This window comes from Mustela lutreola, chromosome 11 (assembly GCF_030435805.1).
Source record: "Mustela lutreola isolate mMusLut2 chromosome 11, mMusLut2.pri, whole genome shotgun sequence".
Taxonomy (NCBI): Eukaryota; Metazoa; Chordata; class Mammalia; order Carnivora; family Mustelidae; genus Mustela; species Mustela lutreola.
The window spans coordinates 49,135,524-49,155,731 of record NC_081300.1 but is presented as its reverse complement, the minus strand read 5'-3'; the positions used below and the strand labels follow the sequence as shown (position 1 = coordinate 49,155,731).

At 41.4% G+C, this 20,208-nt stretch overlaps 1 protein-coding gene across 9 annotated transcripts in view; it reads left to right on the top strand.

Moving 5' to 3' along the window:
• The window catches only part of GREB1L (GREB1 like retinoic acid receptor coactivator), a 272,164-nt gene that overhangs the window by 221,052 nt on the left and 30,904 nt on the right, over nucleotides 1-20,208 (top strand). For all 9 annotated transcript variants that reach the window (XM_059138916.1, XM_059138915.1, XM_059138914.1 and 6 more), the window contains 3 exons: nucleotides 499-691; nucleotides 13,192-13,325; nucleotides 16,185-16,524. In XM_059138916.1, coding sequence (XP_058994899.1) covers nucleotides 499-691; nucleotides 13,192-13,325; nucleotides 16,185-16,524 — 667 coding nt within the window. The remainder of the gene's footprint in view (nucleotides 1-498; nucleotides 692-13,191; nucleotides 13,326-16,184; nucleotides 16,525-20,208) is intronic.

Below are 20,208 nucleotides of genomic sequence, written 5' to 3'. Positions count from 1 at the left end.
ATGTAAAAATTTTGGTCATAGGGGTTAAGTGGCCCCTCTGTAGCCTCCCCATAGTCTAACATGCTCAAGGGAGGAAAGAGAGTGACGTTAACACAGAGGGGATCCCTCCCAGTTTGGGGGCTTCTCTGGGGTACCAGTCATTTCTGTATGAGCATCCTGATTTGATGGAGAAGCCTCGTTCAGATGAGCTTTCAGACCAAAGTGATCCATCTTAGCTATAGATTTATGTATCCTTGACCTGTAGAACTGAGTTACACTTTGAGGTATAACAGAGGCAGACTGAAACAGGAAAAAAAATATCTGAGATCTGTCTGAAAGTGGTAAAAAGGAGTGTAATTATTGCTCTTTGGAATTAAACCTTGGTTGCCTCTAATCCTGCTCCCAATTAAAAAGAACTAGAAAAACAGAAATGAAAACATTAGCTCCACTTTGATGTCTGCTTCTGTATCTAGTCCCTTCAATTAGGAGGTATTAACATGACTTTCAATATTTCTCCAGTGTCATTTCGGGCTCTTTGTCACATGGCGAACCCAGTCATGGATTGGCTGATAGAGTCATTAACTGCAGAGAAGTTCTGGAAGCTTTCAATCTGCTGGTACTCCAGGTTAGCTCCTTCCCGTACACACTACAGACCCAACAGTCTCGAATCAGCTCCAGCAATGAAGTTCACTGGATACAGCTGGACAGCATGGTGAGTCTCTGTTCTGCTCTCTGAGGCACAGCCCCAGTTCTCCCTGGGGAACTGAGCCTCAGTTCCCCAGGGAGCAGAATCTTGTGATAAAATATTGTCATGGTTCTGTAAAATAACACGAGACTTCAAAAATCTAACATTTATCTCCTAAAAGTTCCGTATAGTTACAATTATTATAAGTGTAAAGACTAGTGATTAGTGTCCTGTATCAATCTGATTATGTTCTTTTTTTTAGGTTATCATGCAGATACAGAATTATCCATCCTCTATAGTTCCACCCCCAAAATGTGATACTGTCTTATATAGTCACCAATAATTTCAGTGGCACCTTGGTGGCTCAGTCAGTTGAGCATCTGCCTTTGGCTCAGGTTGTGATCCCAGGGTCCTGGGATCAAGCTCCCTCCCTGTTCATGCTCTCTCTCTTTCTCTCAAATAAATAAATAAAACATGTAAAAAAATAAAATAAATGATGAATTTCAATCTGAAATTTGGAAATTTTGTTGTCCTTTTGAATAGCTCTTCTGTCATGTTTCAGTCTTACTGATCTGTGACTGTAAATTACGCTTATGTTCCCCAGCAACCGGATTTTTTAAAAAAGACTGTATTTATTTGACAGAGAGAGAGAGATCACAAGTGGGCAGAGCAGCAGGCAGAAAGGGGGTGGGAAGCAGGCTCCCCGCTGAGCAGAGAGCCTGATGCGGGGCTCGATCCCAGGACCCTGGGATCATGACTTGGGCCGAAGGCAGAGGCTTAACCCATTGAGCCATTCAGGTGCCCCTGGATTTTTTTTCTTATAACCAGTTCTTAGTCTTATGGTTGAAACAGGATTATGATACTGTTATTTTAAATTACTCAGTAGTCACACTTAATGTTTTTAGAGCAACCATCTCAAAGTTGTACATATTCAAGACTCTATGTTTTTTTGGCTCCAGTCCCTAACACATGGAAGATATTTTCTGTGACCTATATAGTGCATGATAAATATACTATCAAAGAAAAGAAATGTGTTTCATAAAAAATGATGAAAATTAGCCATTAAGCAATGGATTCTTTGTTTTAAAATATTGAACATTATGCGTATTTTTAAATAAACATGTTTAAGTAAAAGATGCCAGATGCAAGAATAACATTTAGGGGCACCTGGGTGGCTCAGTTGGTTAAGCATCATGTTCTCAGGGCCCTGGGATGGAACTCCACATGGGGAATCCCTGCCCAGTAGGGAGCCTGCTTCTCCCTCTCCCTCTGCCTGCTGCTCCCCCGCTGTTCTCTCTCACACACAAATAAATAAAATCTTTTAAAAAAATAATAACATTTACTCATTTATCAACTCATTTCATTCTGTTATGAAGTACGTAACTTTTCCCTGACTTGTAGCTCTTATTTTTGAGTATTGGTTTGTCCTTTGTAGTCAAGCAAGCTCAGGTGACTGAATCATGGTGGCATCAAACATGCCTCCCTTGTGAGAATTCAAGTGTGTTCACTATCACATAGAAATTGCTTTGAGCTCTCACTTTGTTAGTATCTTCTCTATGCCACCTTCATCAGTTGGATGTCAAATTACAGGTGAGAGTAAGAGACTGGCTCAGTTCTTTTGCCTCTCAAGTGTCGGGTACACCTGTAGGCTACCCAAGTAGTTGCCCTGACATGGAATGGGATTGCCAATAAAACTTGTGAAGGAAAAAACTGTTTTTTAAGCCAACAGTTTTCCCATTAAATGTTAAGTTTTAATATATTACTGGGGGGGGGGGGAGAGAACTATCCTAATTAACCTTGTTGGTGTCATCTTTTCCAGAAGGGATCACACCAGTGATAGGAAAAACTCACAGCTTTGGCACTTTCCCTTCTCCTGACATAAAATAATAGGGAAATAGGCTCAAAATAACTTTCCTTAAGAGTCATTCCTCTGTGCCTGGATGGTTCAGTCAGTTGAGCATCCAACTCTTGATTCTCAGGTCATGATATCAGAGTCGTGAGAGGGAGCCCCATATCAGTCTCCACACTCAGCATGGAGTCTGCTTGAGATTATCCTTCCTTCTCCCTCTGCCCCTCCCCCCACTCCTGCTCACTCTGTCTCCCTCTCTCTCTTTCTAAAATAAATAAATAAAATTTTTTTAAAAGAAGTCATTGCTATGATTATGGTTGCTTTTTAAGGCACAATAATGGTACTATGGTTATATTTTTTAAGGGGTTCTTATTTGAGAGGCATCTAGTGAAGTATTTATGAATCAAAGATTGATACCTAGGATTGAATTAAAATAACTGAGGGGTAGAGAGTTATTATACTGTAATTAAGGTTTTTAAAAAGTCATCACTATGAAATTGAGATCAGCATAGAAGAAAGATAGAAACTTTGAATCTAATTTATAACAACATCCTCACACATTAGATAAGAAACTCCTAACTATTAGCCTCCTTTTATTATCTTGAGGTCAATGTCCTCAAAAAGGAAAAATTGAGAAAAGCAGAGTAATTCAATTCAAAAAATACTGAGCACTTGTGGGCTTGTGTTAGACCTTTCCAAGAACACACAGAGAGAACTAACTGCTTAAGGGAGAAAGCAAAGTACATATGAAGGTCACTGTTATAAAAGTAGAATAAGATATACATAGAGAAAATAGTTTGGTGGTTACCAGAGGCAGGAGTGGGATGGGTAAAAGGCTGAAAGGGGTCAAAAGGTACAAACTTCCAGTTATAAAATAAGTAATTCCTGGAGATACAGTTAATATTGTATGGCATATTTGAAAGTGACTACAAGAGTAGATCTTACAAGTACACATCACCAGAAAAAAAATTATAATATATGGGCTGAGAGACTTATTCTGATGATCATTTTACAATATATATGAAGGCATACCTCATTTTATTATGTTTTGCTTTATTGCACTTCGCAGATATTTCATTTTTTACAGATGAAAGATTTGTGGCAACCCTGCATCAAGCAAGTCTGTTGGCACCATTTTTCCAACAGCATTTGCTTATTTCATGTCTTTGTGTTACATTTTGGTAATTCTCACAATATTTTAAACTTTTTCATTATTATATTTATTATGGTGATCTATGATCATTGATCTTTGATGTTACTATTGTAAACACGTTAGTAGATTTAGCATTGCGGCATAATGCCACATCCATGTAAGAATGTGAACTAAATAGCACAGCTCATTGACAATGCACTTGGTCACTCAAGAGCTCTGATGGAGATGCACAATGAGCTGAGTGTGGTTTCCATGCCTGCTAACACAGCATCCATTCTACAGTCCATGGATCAAGGAGTAACTTCAATTTTTCAAGTCCTGTGGTTTAAGAAAATACATTTTGTAAAGCTATAGTAGCAATAGATAGTGGTTCCTCTGATGGATCTGGACAAAGTTAGTTGAAAACCTTCTGGAAAGAATTCACCATTCTAGGTGATTGAGACATTCATGATTCATAGGAAGAGGTCAAAATATCAATATTATCAGGAGTTGGGAAGAAGTTGATTCCAAAGTCATGGATGACTTTGAAGAATTACAGACTTCAGTGGAGGAAGTCCCTGCAGGTGTGGTGGGAATAGCAAGAGAAGTAGAATTAGAAGTGGAGCATGAGGATGTGACTGAATTGTTGCAAGCCCATGATAAAGCTTGAATGGATGAGGAGTTGCTTCTTGTGGATGAGCACAGAAAGTAGTTTCTTGAGATGGAATCTACTCCTGGTGAAGATGCTGTGGAGATTGTTGAAATGAATTAATGAATAACAAAGAATTTAGAGTATTACATGAACTTAGTTGGGAAAACAGTGGCAGAGTTTGAGAGGATTGACTATAATTTTGAAAGAAGTTCTGTGGGTAAAATGCTATCAAACAGTATCACACACCACAGAGCAATCATTCATGAAGAGAAGAGTCCATTGATGTGGGAAACTTCACGGTTGTCTTGTTTTAAGAAATATCCACAGCCACCCCGCCTTCAACAACCACCCCAGTCAGTCAGCCACCATCAACATCAAGACAAGACCCTCGACCCACAAAAAGATTATGATTGCTAAAAGTTAAGATGATGGTTAGAATTTTTAAGCAATAAGGTATCTTTTAATTTAAGATATGCACATTGATTTTTTAACATAATGCTACTGTATACCTAATAGACTACAATATAGTGTAAACATAAATTTTGTATGTACTGGGAAACCAAACAATTCATTTGACTCATTTTATTGACCACGAGCTTTATTGTGGTGGTCTGGAACCAAACGGTCAAATCTCCAAGATAGCCCTATACATAAATAGAATTCTTATGCTATACACCTGAAAACTAATGCAATGTTACATGTCAAGTGCATCTCAATTTTTTAAAAAATCAAGTTGTACACCTTGAATATGTAGTTTTTATTAGTAAAAACAAAACAACGAGTAGAATAAGAAAATTTTAAAAAATCAAAATGCTCTGGGGGTTGAAAGGAGGGAGAAGTCCCACCCATTTGAGAGCACTGGGGAAGGCAACAGGGAGAGAGCACTGCGGACGGGCATTGCAAGAGCAGAAGGACTGGGCTCGGGCACTCCTGGCAGCAGACCATAGAAAAGGAAACAGAGATTTTTCAGAGAACACTAAGTCCGGGATGAAAAGAAACTTGGAAATATATAGATAGAGGCTTAAAGTGCCAGGCTGACAAAGTTTACACTCATTACATAGGCATTAACAATTTTTTCAAAAGGGCATAGTATTATTAAAAACACAGTTGAGCCTTGAACACAGGGGTCAGAAGCACCCACGCCTGCACAGTTGAAAATTTGCATATAACGTTGTCTCCCGCAAAACTTAGCTAATAGCCTACTGTTGACTGAAAGCCTTGCCAAGAACATAAAAAGTTGATTACCATCTATTTTGTATATTATATAATTATATACCGTGTTCTTACAATAAAGTAAGCTAGAGAAAAGAAAGGGTTAGGGAAATCATAAGAAAAAGAAAATACATTTAATGTACTGGACTGTAAAAAATCTACACAGAGGCAGAGCGACTGATGGTTTCTGCAGATCTGTCTCTTGCTTCAACAGTGTTTGGATGGAACAGACCCAGGGATACCTCTTCTCTGAGCTTCCAACCACCCTCCAACCTCTTTTCCAGTTGTAACCTCAGAACCATCTTCTCAGCCATCCTCTGGCTCCAGGACTAGACATCACCAGTTTTTGAGCTTAGGTCCTTATTGCCAATCAACCACAAGCTCCTGGATTTGTCCAAATGACTCCATCAAGGTGGAGGCCGCCCTCACCTGCCTGGTCAACTTGCATACACAGGGCTCCAATGCCTGTCTCTCCCTGGGCTTCTGTCCCAACCTCAGCCAAGTGGCTCTAAAGGGCTGAGGTTCTATTGAAGATACAAGATCAGCCCAGCAGCCATTCACTCTTCAGGACTTGCGGAAGCCCTCTCAAGATGAGTGTAAACCCATGGTGCTAGAGAAGAATCTGAACCAGAGCCTTCTGGATCTGCCTGCTCTGGGTTCTGCCCACACAAACTCCCATCTCTGTGGCTTCCTGGAGAACCACTTCCTAGATGAGGAGGTGAAACTCATCAAGAAGTTGGTCCCTTGAGGGGCCCATGTGCTCCCCCCTGGGTGTCTGGGCTTCTGCCTGAGCCTCTTCCTGCAGCCACTAGGCAGCTTTTTAACCACCCTAGAGCCCTCTCCCAAGCCCTGCACCAAATGAAAACAATAAAGCTTTTTGCAGAAAAAAAGCAAGAAATAAAAGCAACAAAACAAAACAAACAAGCCCCAAAAGCCCCTTATGTAAGTTGGACCCATGCAGTTCAAACTTGATGTTGTTCAAGAGTCAATTATATTATCAGAATATGCATATTTCATTTTCATACTAACATGGTGAATGTGCAACTTAATGAATTTTCATAAACTGAAAGCACCTGCAGAACCAGCACCGAAATGAAGAAAAAGAACATTACCACTAGCCTGGAAAACGGCCTCTTACCCCAGAGGTTTCGTTTGCCCAGGTTTGAACTTGATATAAATGGAATCATGCAATATGCACTCTTTTGTATGTCGTTTCTTTTGCTCAGCATGTGAGATTTTTCTCTATTTTTCATGAGTCATAAAAGATTACACTGGGTGACCACCACAATTCACTTATCCATCCCATTCATTTATTTCAAGTACTGACATTATTTAACATTCTAGTAATGTAAATTTTAGACCCAGGTATGTATTCTTGTTGGGTGTCTATGTGGGACTGAAAGCATATGTTCAGTTCTACGAGATATCGAGATACTGAGAGGCTGCCTTTTAAAGCAGATCATTCAGGGTAGAGGTTAAGTCAAAGTAATTAAACATGGGGAGAGCAGTCATCTGGCTTTTCTGATAATTCAGATTCAAATTAACAAATACATAAATCATGGTCCTAGCCAGAAAAAGAATGGGAGAAACGGCGAATTTTCGAGGATTTTTTAATTGGGGAAGAGGGAACAGTCGGAGATCTCTTTGAGGTGATGCCTTTAGTTGGAACCACGTTCAAGGGGAAGAGTGATCTGTGGAGGGCAAAGGAGGTGGTCTTTGAATGAATTAAAGCTGAGGAGTGCATGGATGTAAATGCAAATTTAGAGTTTCTACTGGGGATTTTTTTTTTTTTTTTTTAAGATTATTTATTTATTGGGCGCCTGGGTGGCTCAGTGGGTTAGGCCGCTGCCTTCGGCTCGGGTCGTGGTCTCAGAGTCCTGGGATCGAGTCCCGCATCGGGCTCTCTGCTCAGCGGGGAGCCTGTTTCCTCCTCTCTCTCTGCCTGCCTCTCTGCCTACCTGTGATCTCTCTCTGTCAAATAAATAAATAAAATCTTTAAAAAAAAAAAAAAAAAAAAAGATTATTTATTTATTTATTTATTTGACAGACAGAGATCACAAGTAGGCAGAGGGGCAGGCAGAGTGAGAGGAGAGAAGCAGGCTCGCCACTGAGCAGAGAGCCCGATGCGGGGCTCGATCCCAGGACCCTGGGATCATGACCTGAGCTGAAGGCAGAGGCTTTAATCCACTGAGCCACCCAGGCACCCCTCTACTGGGGATTTTTGATGTAGATTTGGAATATTTCGTCAAGAGTTTCAGTGGACACTGAAGCAGCTGGTGTGGATAAAATCATTGAGGAAGGTAATGAACAGAACTGCCAAGAGGGCTGTGGCCAAGGACTGACAGGTACAGGCCGCTGGATTTTTGGCCTCAGGCGTCTTTGGTGACCTTCCAGGGAGCCGAGCATTTGGCTGGTGAGAAGCAAGGACAGCAGGACAGCGGGGAGAGGACAGGGAGAGCTGTGGGTGAGGGGACCTGGGAGGGTAGGACTTTGGGAGGAGGGGTTTTTTGTTTTTTTTTGTTTTTGTGGGAGAAGGGACATTTTCCCAAAAGACGAAAGGATTCAGTACAATTTGTGATTCTTGGAATACCCTGTTTCTTTCAAGTAACATCATTCAGAGCTTTGTAAAACACATTTTTTTAAAGATTTTATTTATTTATTTGACAGAGAGAGATCACAAGTAGGCAGAGAGGCAGGCAGAGAGAGAGAGGAGGAAGCAGGCTCCCCGCTGAGCAGAGAGCCCGATGCAGGACTCGATCCCTGGACCCTGAGATCATGACCTGGGCCGAAGGCAGCGGCTTAACCCACTGAGCCACCCAGGAGCCCCTGTAAAACACATTTTTATTTTTTTATTCTTTAAAAGATTTTATTCATTTGGGTGCCTGGGTGGCTCCGTTGGTTGAGCGACTGCCTTCAGCTCAGGTCATGATCCTGAACTTCCAGGATCGAGTCCTGCATCGGGCTCCCAGCTCCTTGGGGAGTCCGATTCTCCCTCTGACCTTCTCCTCTTTCACGCTCTCTCTCACTCATTCTCTCTCAAATAAATGAATAAAATCTTTTTTTAAAAAAAATCTTTTAAAAAAATCTTTTAAAAAAAGATTTTATTCATTTATTTGACACAGAGAGACACAGTGAGAGAGGGAATGCAAGCAGAAGAAGAGGGAGAAGCAGGCCCTCGCCCCGCCAAGCAGGGGTCCTGATGTGGGACTTGATCCCAGGATCCCAAGATCATGACCGAGCCAGAGGCAGACACCCAATGACTAAGCCACCCAGGCACCCCTGTAAAATGTATTTTAAAGGGTGGTCTCACTGACATCTATTACAAGGTTTATAATACTTAGAAGACTGCAGTTACAGTTTAATGCAGACTTAACAGATTGGGGAAACTATTCACGTCTAATTCTTATTTTTAGTATGTCTCATTCTTTTTTTTTTTTTTTTAATTTTATTTATTTATTTGACAGGCAGAGATTACAAGTAGGCTGAGAGGCAGGCAGAGAGAGAGAAGGAGGAAGCAGGTTCCCTGCCGAGCAGAGAGCCCGATGCAGGGCTCGATCCCAGGACCCTGGGATCATGACCTGAGCCGAAGGCAGAGGCTTTAACCCACTGAGCCACCCAGGCGTCCCAGTATATCTCATTCTTAATCTATAAAATCTTTATCGATTAATAAAAAAAATACTGGCTCCAGTTGGTTACAGGTCATCTGTTTAATAACCACCACCACCACCACCCCCCCGCCTTAACTTTGCTGAGAAAGAGAAACTAAATTGAGGACAGGTGGATACATCCTGCCCAGTGAATTAAAATGCTGCATCAGGGAAAAACAACAGGCCTGGAGTAGGATTTTATATTTTCCCAAAGAAGCAGGACCAAGCATGAGAAGGAAAGTGAAGACAGCAGGCACAAAAGAGAAGTCATTTCCACTGACTCTGTGCCAGCAGTCCAGATAAGGACAGAAACTCTAATGAATGGCTTTTTTTTTTTTTCATCCTGAAATGACTTATTTGACACAATTATCCAGAAGGAAGGGAGCAAATAAAAAAAGGCTTCCAGGCCTTCAAAACAGATGCCACTCAGTGTGTGCCCTAAAGCTTCACTGTGTACAAGGACATACTTTGGTCCTCTGGCACATTTATTCTCAAATAAGATCCTGTTCCAACAACCAGGGATAACTGGTCCGGGGGGCCACAGAGAAACTAAAAGTCGCAATTAAACAGTGCTTTATTTTCTGTTATAAACCACACAGTTGCTTATCTGTTGTTCTGAGTTACTAAAACAAAATGTACAAAAACATCTTGTGTGCATTATTGAGAGCACAAGCTACATGCCTGGCCCAATCTTACATCTCTTACCCTTGCTTCTTCTTCCTCTGATTGCTTACTTTATTGAAGCTACTATATTACCTTTATGAAATGAGTTAGAGAGTGTTTAAAGGAAAATGTCAATACATAATTACAAATAAAAGTAAGACTAAAACACATAGGACACGTGACAGGTAGGAGGCATGACTGGGAAAAATTAATGTAGAAAAGAAGAAAGAAAGCTTGAAAAAAAAAAAACGAGTACATGAACTCAAAAAGCTTACTTAATATTCTGGGGCTATTTATGTTTAAGGACAGCATGTCACACAACTCAGGATCCTCTGAGGGAAACTTTGTGTCATATCCCAAAATAGTTATTCATTTCGTAGTGATGTCTGAGTCATCAAGAAGGAGAAAAAATACAGTGAATTCTGCTTAGGAAGGCAGAAAGGTATAGATTCCATTTTTAAATAAACTTTTTTGTAAAAAAAAAAATAAGATTTTCTGAATTATCATCATTAGATGATGTCAGAAAAGTTTTTTTATAATAAGAGTTTTTTAGTTGGTTGACCTCCAGAGAGTTCTGTAGAGAAGTATCAGTATAGAGAGCTGCTTTATAAGGGGAAAGTCTGACCAGTGACTATACCAGCCTAAAAATGTTATTCCTCAGAAGATGCCTGAACAAAGCAAAGAGAGAACAAACCATCTGTTAAGTTACCATCTGCCTTAAGAAAGCATGTCAACATGGATGCATTGGTGGCTCAGTCAGTTAAGCGTCTGACTCTTGATTTCAACTCAGGTCATGATTCCAGTGTTGTGAGATCAAGCCCCAGGTCTGGCTCCATTCTGGATTTGGAGTTTGCTTAAGATTCTCTCTCCCTCTGCCCCTGCTGCCCTCCCTCTCTAAAAAAACCAAAACAGCACAAACAAACAAATAAAATCTCAACATTAACCACATGTTAATTCATTTGAAGGGAAAAGAAATTTTGGTTTCTGCCCCAGAGATAACTGTGGAGTTCATATCAGGCTATATAATGAAACAAAAATTTTTTCAGCCTTATTGAGGTATAATTGACATAAAATTTAAAATATTTCAATAGTTATTTTTTGTGTATTCTTAATTGAAGTATAATTAACATATGGTGTTATGTTCGTTTCAGATGGATAAAGTAATGATTCAACAATTCTATTCATTACTCACTGTTCACCATGATAAGTGTAGTCACCATCTGTTACCAAACGACATTATTACAAGATTATTGAGTATATTCCCTATATTGTGCTTTTTCATCCCTGTGACTTAGGTATTTTGTAACTGGAAGTTTGTACCTCTTAATCCCTTTTATCCACTTCATCTATCTTTCCATCCCCCTCCCCTCTGGCAACCACCAGTTCGCTTGCTTACTTGATGTGTTTATTTTTGCTCTCTTTCGTTAACAGTCTGCTTTTTGTTTCTCTTTGTTTCTTTGTTCATTTATTTTGGTTTTTTTAGATCCCACATGTCAGTGGAATCATATGGCATTTGTCTTTCTTTGTGTGACTTATCTCAGCCTTATAGCCTCTAGTTCCATCTATGTGGTTGCAAATGGCAAAAACTCCTTATTTTCTTGTTTTGTTTTTTTTTTAAGTTTTTATTTTCACTCCAGTTAGTGAACATACAGTGTTATATTAGTTTCGGGTATACAATATAGTGATTTAACACTTTCATAAATCGCCCTGTCCTCATCACCACTAGTGCATTCCTTAATCCCCATCACCTATTTCCCCCGCCCCTCCACCCACCTCTTCTCCAATAACCATCAGTTTGTTCTCTATAAAGAGTCTGTTTCTTGATTTGCCTGTCCCTCTCTCTTATTTTGCTTCCAAGATCTCATTCTTTTTTTGTCGTTGTAAAATTGTAAGATATTTAAAGTGTACATTGTGATGATCTGAAAGGACTCCTCCCTTCTAGTTAATTGACACACCCATCATCTCATATATATATATATGTGTATATATATATATATATATGTAAAATATATATTATATGTGTGTGTGTTATATATATATTTTTTGGTGAGGATATTTCATTTTGACTCTCTTAGCAAATGTCAATTATATATTATAGTGTTCACAACTATAGTCAACATATTATACATTAGACCTTCAGACCTTATTCATCTTATAGTAGACAGTTTGTACCCTTTACCAACCTCTTCCTCTTCCCTCCCCCCACACTTTCCCCACTCCCACTCCCGCCATCCCCCAACCCCCGCCCCTGGCAACTACTCTTCTACTCTCTGCTTCTATGAGTTTGACAATTTTTTTAAAGATTCCTCATGAGTGAAACCATGTACTATCTGTCTTTCTCTCTCTATTTCACTTAGCATAATATCCTCAAGTTCTACCTATGTTGCCACAAATGGCAGGACTTCCTTCTTTCTCATGGCTGAATAATATTCCATCATGTGGACATATACATACTATATCTTCTTTATCCATTCATCCGCTGACAGACACATGGCTGCTTCCATATCCTCGCTGTTGTGAATAATGCTCATTGAACATGGGAGTGCATTTATCGCTTCTATATCCATTTTCCTTTCCTTTGAATAAATACCCAGAAGTGGAATTCCTGGATCAACTTTTAATTTTTTTGAGGGACCTCCATATTATTTCCCACAGTGGCTGTACCAATTCACACTGCCACCAACGAAGCATGAGGGTTCACTTTTCTCCACATCCTTGCCAACATTTGCTATCATTCTTCCTTTTGATAGCAGTCGTGCCAACAAGTGTGACGTGGGCACCTGGCTGGCTCAGTCATTGGAGCATGTGACTCCTGATCTTGGGGTCATGAATTCAAGTTCACATAGTGCCTAGAGGTTACTAAAAAAAAAAAAAAAATTAACAGGCATTTAGGTGACATCCCATTAGGTAACATAGTCACCATCTTGTACATTAGATCCTTACTCTGATTTGCATTTCCCTGATGATTAGTGGTGTTGAGTACATGTTCATATACCTGTTGGCCATTTGTATGTCTTCTTAACAAAAACGTCTATTCAGTTCCTCAGCCCATTTTTGATTGTTTGAGGGTTTTGCTGCTGAGTTATGTGAGTTTTTTAGAAACATATTTTGGATATTAATCCCTTATCAGATGCATGATTTGCAAATATTTCTCCTATACTACATGTTGTCTTTCCATTTTATTGAAGCTTCTTTTGCTATGTAGACGATTTTTAGTTTGATGTAGTCCCACTTGTTTCTTCACAATTTTTTAACCTTCCAGCAAATAACATATTGCAGGGATTTCCAAACCCCCTCCCCAACCACCCGACCCCTAGAAAACAAGACACATTGTATCCTCTCCTCACTGGGTTTGGCTCTATTTTGAATCAGGAGGACATGAGCTGCCAGGAGAAGCTGTATTTTGGCCTGAATGAATACAGTAAGTCTCTACAGTGGGGAATCACAAGCCCCCTTCTGAGATGTGATGAGACTTTTGAAAAAATGGTGAACACGCTCTTGGAAAGGTAAGTAAGGACCTTCAGCTTTTACTTTAGCTGTACTTGTGTGTCTAAAATAACCAAAAGTCTCTTGTGTCACTGTCACAGGGAGTTTCGTGGAGCCCCTGCTGTGCAGATGACATGCAAAGGCAGAGTGAAAATAGCCTCTCCTAAGATGACCTTTTACTGGTGTAGGTTTTCTGTGATCATCCGAGACGAACAAAGGAAACTAGCAACCCAGGGTGGGACTTAGAACCACTTGCCATGCTCTGAATCATCTCCCAAGCATGCTTTACTGCTATCACCAGGGATTAGATGGACAGAGGGATTTGCTGATTACAGACCATTTCTCTGAGCTGTGGCCTCCTCCACCGTACGCCTTACACTTCTTCATTTTTCTCTTTTCCCTTCTATCCACCACAGTCAAGTACCCTTAGATGACTAAGTAAAAACTGATCTTTACTACGAGAGATTTAGAGTGCAGACTGGAGAAAAGTAGGAACAATTAAATCTTTGAAGTGAGTTCAGCTCCTAATGAGCCTCCTCCAGTCCCTGACCTTGGGAGTTAAAGATCATGACTTTTCTGCCTCCTCTGCTTTCTTTTTTCCCCCAAGTCCTGGTCAAACTCCAGAAGAGTAAAGGGTTTTCCTATTTTTTCTCTCTGATCTTGAATCATAGACTTGAAGTGTCACAGAGACATTAGAATTTATGTAACCTGGTAGAGGGTCCCTCTGGCCCACGCTGCAGTAGTCTGTCTGACCTTCAATGATGGGGGCAGGTGGACTCTTTTTGATGAGGCACATTCTAATTTTTAGTAGCTCTTGTTCTTCAAATTAATCACAAGCCACCTTTTTACTACCCTGTTCTATAACTTTGCTAAGAAAAAAGAAAGAGAAATTTAAAAATGAGGGCGGGTGGGGGGAGCCTACCAGTGAGTTATTACATTGTACCAACGAAAAGAGCAGCCTCAGAGCAGGGTTTTATATTTTTGCAGCTGCTGGATTTAAGAAGACTTAACTGACACTGTGACATTAATCCTTCTACAGCACATGTGATCTTACATTTCCAAAATCATCCCATGAGTCTCCCTTTTAAGTGTTTCCCACCCAGCTGCTGCAGCCACCAGCTTGGAACGTACCCTCCCTTCCGAGAGCATCACTCAGAGTCAGTCCTGTCAACTTCTCTTACAACTTTGGTAATACTTACAAAATAACAATTATAGTTCAGTGCAAACTGACCAGGTTGTGAAGACTGTTCACGTCTAAATTCAGACTTCTTTCAGAGTGTGAGATCTAAAGGCCTATAGATCAAAGTTACCATGGGTTCTAACTTTGGCTTACCTATCTGGTCCATCCAAAATCACGAAGCCTTAAACATGGATCTTGTGTGCTCACTTCTTCCAGCTCAGTCACTGAAGCTAATAACAGCTGTGATTTATTGAGTGTTTGAAGAACTGGCCCAGGGTTGAGTAAACTGGAGGATTTCTTCACTTTTCCCCAAACTACTAAATCCTTGCAATGTAAGGAGACATTATCAGAGACGAGTGATTCTAGACCCAGCTCTGTCCCTGACTGGTGGCATGGTCTTGGGCCAGTAGCCAGATTTCTGTCAGCTGCTTAATTCTCCTTCTGGTAAGAAGGGGAGGGCATCCACGGTCCTTTCCAGCTCTGAAGTATTTCAAAACCACGCTATTCATTTGATGACCCTAACTGGTATTTGACCCAGGGCTTTTCTGTGCAAGGCTGGCAGACCACTTGTTCTACTTTAAATAGAATTTTAAAGTGGAACAAAGGCAAAATACCCCATGGCCTGCCCAGCTGCTAGGTGGCTGCCTGTGCTACCAGCTGGCAACCAGAAAGAAAGTTCACAGGCTCATCCTCATTTTTCCAACACCTCTTTTCTTGACCAGCACCTCCTTGTGCCTGCAAAGGGGTCCTCTTTGCCCATTTGTACTCACTTTGCCAACAGACCTGGCTTTCTGAGGAATAGCTCAGAAATAATTCATAAATAAATTTTCTGCCTGCTCTGTAGCTGTAAAAAGTGCCAATTTGAACAAAGTGATCCTCTTACTTGGCAGTCCAGTCGGGGTGGGGGTGGAGTACGAGATGAGGCCAGGACGCCCCTCTTTGCCAGGTTCCCTTAACTAAGCAGGGCTCTGGTGATAGGAGGCTTCGCCACTAGGGGGTGCTATTTCTCCAGTCAGCTCCAAGTTTTCTTCTGCCCCAAGGCACATTGTATGGGAAGATACAGTTACTGCCATCTGTGGGATTACCCTCAAATTAGTAATTACTAATAATAATAATGATTCTTTTTATGTCTGATACTTGGCAAACATGATCCTAATGTCTCAATTTTCTTTACTGTAGTCTTAAGTATCAGAGGAATAAGCTGACAACACCACCATCCTAACTCAGTGCCACCAACAAGAGGTTAGGGTCCGGGGATGATCCGTTATGACTCTGTCAACAAATAACCTGACCAGATCAGTGCTTCTCAAAAGTCAATGTGCATAAAAATCACCTGGGGATCTTGTCAGACTGTGAGTTCTGATTCAGATGTCTGGGGTGGGGGAGTTTGGTATTTCTAACAAGCTCCCAGGTGGTACTGCTCCTGGACCACAGACCACACTCAGAGAAGCTAGGGTCGCTAGAGCATCTCTAACTCTCTTTAACTTGCTGTACCTATCCCAAAAGTTTCTGACTGACAGGCATTTAAAGCTCCACTTTTCCTTCTAGCGATGTGGGCTCCAAGGTCCTACTACGGCTCCAGCCCACCACTGAGCAGTAACTCCTTCCCACCATGCCAGGTCTGCATTCCTCCCACAAAGACCTTGCTGTCCCAGCTGGTCCTGCTGCCCAAGTCCTAGCTCCCTGTGTTCTGTTGAAGGTACCCCAGGCTGCACAGCATGGTTGTCCGCTGCTACCTTCTCATCCAGCAGTACTCAGAGGCTCTGATGGCTCTCACCACCATGGCGTCGCTCCGAGACCACAGCACCCCGGAAACACTCAGCATTATGGATGACCTCATCAGCTCCCCGGGAAAAACCAGAAGTGGGAGGGGACACATGCTCATTATCAGGGTGCCCTCCGTGCAGCTGGCAATGTTGGCCAAGGAGCGGCTGCAGGAGGTGCGCGACAAGCTGGGGCTGCAGTACCGCTTCGAGATCATCCTCGGGAACCCTGCCTCTGAACTCAGTGTCGCAACGCACTTTGTGGCACGATTAAAGGTTAGCAATGGTCGGACACCTCTCCTTTGAAATACCATTTGTTTCTGTTTTCTAGGAACCCCACGTAGGTGGCTCAGAGGCCTGAGTTTAGTAGAGTTTTGCACTTGTGTTGATTTGATCTTCGTGACAGTGTTAAGCCTAAACCAAGAGACGTGTACAGTTCCTTCCCTGGGGCCGGTTTATTAAGATTCTGTCAAACCCCCTTTTTTAGCATGTGCCTGCAGTTGGTCTTCCATGCTCTCCAACTGCAGGTGCAAAAATGAGATGACCCAATTTGACCCCATGTTTATTGACCTTGGTCAAGATGCATCTAGCCCACGGCCATCTGTTTTCTCAGAAAGAAAGGTAAGTTGTTTTCCCAGACCTCTGTGGGTTCGCCTTTAAGTGACTTCAGTTCACTAATTCTTTTCTGTCTACCTAGCCTGTGCGCTCAGGTCTAGAGTCGGTAGGTAAAGGATTCTGTTCCATCTTTAGTACGCACATAGAGCTATTCCCCACCCTCTTGCCCATGGACTCTTCAACCCCTTGTTGCTTCACTGAACTCGCTTTGTCCGCCAGCCCTGAGGCTTGCTGGTCTGACTTCTCCAAGGCTGCTGCAGGAGGATTAGAGCCTGAGCACAGGCCAACCCCTTCCCATGGCTGGTGGAACCGCTTCTCCTAAACCCCTCCTGGTAGGCATGGAGGAGGTCAGCAGACTTCCTAAATCAACTCACCTAACTCCCTACTTTATGCCCTGCTTAGGTTTTTCTGGAGACTTTTATAATCCAATCTGTCCTAGCCATTAGGAAGCATTTAATAAAATAACCACATGTATGTGGGTACGATACCAGGCAAGTAGTATATGTCTGAGCTAGACCAGCATGGTATCTGTACCCTGCACACTAAATACTGAGCTAAACCGAGTTAAGAAAAATGTAGTTTGGGATGCCTGGGTGGCTCAGTTAGTTAAGCATCTGCCTTCAGCTCAGGTTATGATCCCTGGGTCCTGGGATCTAGTCCCATGTTGGGCTCCTTGCTCAGTGGGGAGCCTGCTTCTCCCTCTATCTGCTGCTCCCCCTACTTGTGCTCTCTCTTTCTCTCACACAAATAAATAAAATCTTTTTTTTAAAAAAAGAAAGAAAAGAAAAATCTAGTTTGGCACAAATTCTATGAAAAGAAAACACATAGCCTTGGGCAATTTTCATTTTCATCCCGGGCTGCAGTTTCCTACCTGCAAAATGAGAGAGTTGGACTGTATGATCTCAGAGAGCTCTAATATGAGGATGTTATTCAGTGTTCATAAAGCGTTTTGCAAACATAAACCTTTTTATTGTATTCTATTAGCTTAACCTAAATTGAATAATCCAAAATGCAAACAAAATATATTATCTTGAGGAGCAGCTGGAACAAATAAATCTGTCTAAAAATAAAAACCCTATATTTAGTGGAAGTTGAAACATTTATATTTCACACATAGATATCATGTTCACAATTTTTATTGATAGTTACAGACCGCATAACTGCGAGATTTCTAAGATGAGTAACACGTGAGGGTCCTAAAACTCTTCTTACAGTATAATTCATTGAGACGTATGTCTTGAGACTATTTGAATGATACTAATGGAAAGGCAAATAATCTGCAGGGAGATGGCTGAAGAGGATGTGAGGCTGCAGAATCTTCTTTGGGTCTCCATGACCCTGATCAAGTATAGCCACCCCTAGTTGAGCTCATTTCTTGAGAGTCTTCAGAAGTACCAATCACTGAATCAGCATAAATCAGCAGGTCCTAAATAATCCACCCATCTGGGCCATTGGCTAAAAACCACAAAGACCTGAGGTTCTTTTTTGTTGTTATTTAACTTCCATAAATAATGTCTACACCCTGTGTGGGGCTTGAACCCACAGCCCTGAGATCAAGAGTCCTAACTGGCTGCTAGCACATCAAAATCAGCTTCAGGGTCTTTAGACAGCAGTAGTTCTGTAAGCACTCTTCTGAGAGCATGCCATACATGAAGGCGGGGTCCAGTCATTCTCAGATTCTCAGTTTGTATGAGTAGCTGCCAGGCACCGGGCGCACAAAAGAGATTTCCATACTGTCAAAACCAGTGGGTCACATCAATCCATCCTTTCTCCATGGTGTGGAAGTAAAAATATGAAATCCTGTAGAAATGTTCATATCCTAAGCAAGACTGACACTTGCCAGGTGGTTTCTGCTTCACAGGTTTATTTCTTTTTCTTTCTTTCTTTCTTTTTTTTTTTTTTTTTTTTTTTTTAAGATTAACTTATTTATTTGAGAGAGAAAGAGAGACCACGAGCCAGGGGAGGGGCAGAAGGAGAGGGTGAGAGAGAGAGTCCTCAAGCAGACTCCTCACTGAGCGCAGAAAGCGACCTGGAGCTTGATCCCACAACCCATAGATCTCAACCTGAGCCAAAATCAAGAGTCAAATGCTTAACCAACTGAGCCATCCAGGTGCCCCTTCATGTGTTTATTTCTAAGTTACCAGCCTCCCTCACCACTGTAAGGATGGCATGGGTGGGTAGGTGTGCCTTTTATCTGTAGGCCTGGGTAAAATCCTCTGCCTCTTCTTCCATTGGATGGCCTTATTTTTGTGGTTCCCTCTAATTATCACATAAAAGTCATGACAAGCATTCTGGAAGGATACAAGACTTAAATCGAAATAAATCAGTTCCTCCAGAGGGCCTGTGAGGTTTTGATCAAATTTCCTCAGCCTTGAGTCCCATATTTTTTTTGAACTCAGTGCCCACCCAGTCTTTTGTGTTGTTTTAAAGGCTCTTCAGTGAAATCCTGAGGGCATGGTCAGCCCGTCAAAGAACTGCAACCATCCTTCATCAGAAGTAGCAGAGGGATGGAAAGTGTGTTGTAGTGGTTTGGCTAGCTCTGATTAGTCAAGAGTAAAAGCAAGATTTCCTTAATAACCTTTGAAAAATAAATCTTTTCATAGAGTAAAACATAATATCTCTTATCCCATCATTATAACGACCTCATCATTTGTAGAACCATGACCAGTGGATGGTTTCTAGGAGATAAAATCCATCCAAGGAGAGCCTCAGCATCAGGGACATCATGAGTCCAATGCAAAGATTATATGAGTAAAATGATTCCTGTTCCTAAAATTGTTTACTCTAAATCAAAGTGTTATTATATTCACTTTGACATGACAATGTATAGAAAATCGAATTTTTGTAGGTACCTTTCTTCTAATATTTAAATAATATATTTTTAAAAGATTTTATGTGTTTATTTGACAGAGAGAAATAGTGAGTGAGAGAGAGAGAAAGCACAAACATGGAGAACAGCAGGCAGAGAGAGAAGCAGGCTCCTCGCTGAGCAAGGAGCCCGATGCAGGGCTCAATCCAAGGACCCTGGGATCATGACCTGAGCCGAAGGCAGACACTTAACTGACTGAGCCACCCAGGCGTCCCTAAAAAATATTTTGATAGATTTTTTTTTTAAGTAGGTTCCAGGGGTGCCTGGGTGGCTCAGTGGGTTAAGCCGCTGCCCTCGGCTCAGGTCATGATCTCAGGGTCCTGGGATCAAGGCCCCGTACCAGGCTCTCTGCTCAGCGGGGAGCCTGCTTCCTCCTCTCTCTCTGCCTGCCTCTGCCTGCTTGTGATCTCTCTCTGTCAAATAAATAAATAAAATCTTTATTTAAAAAAATAAATAAATAATAAAGTAGGTTCCAC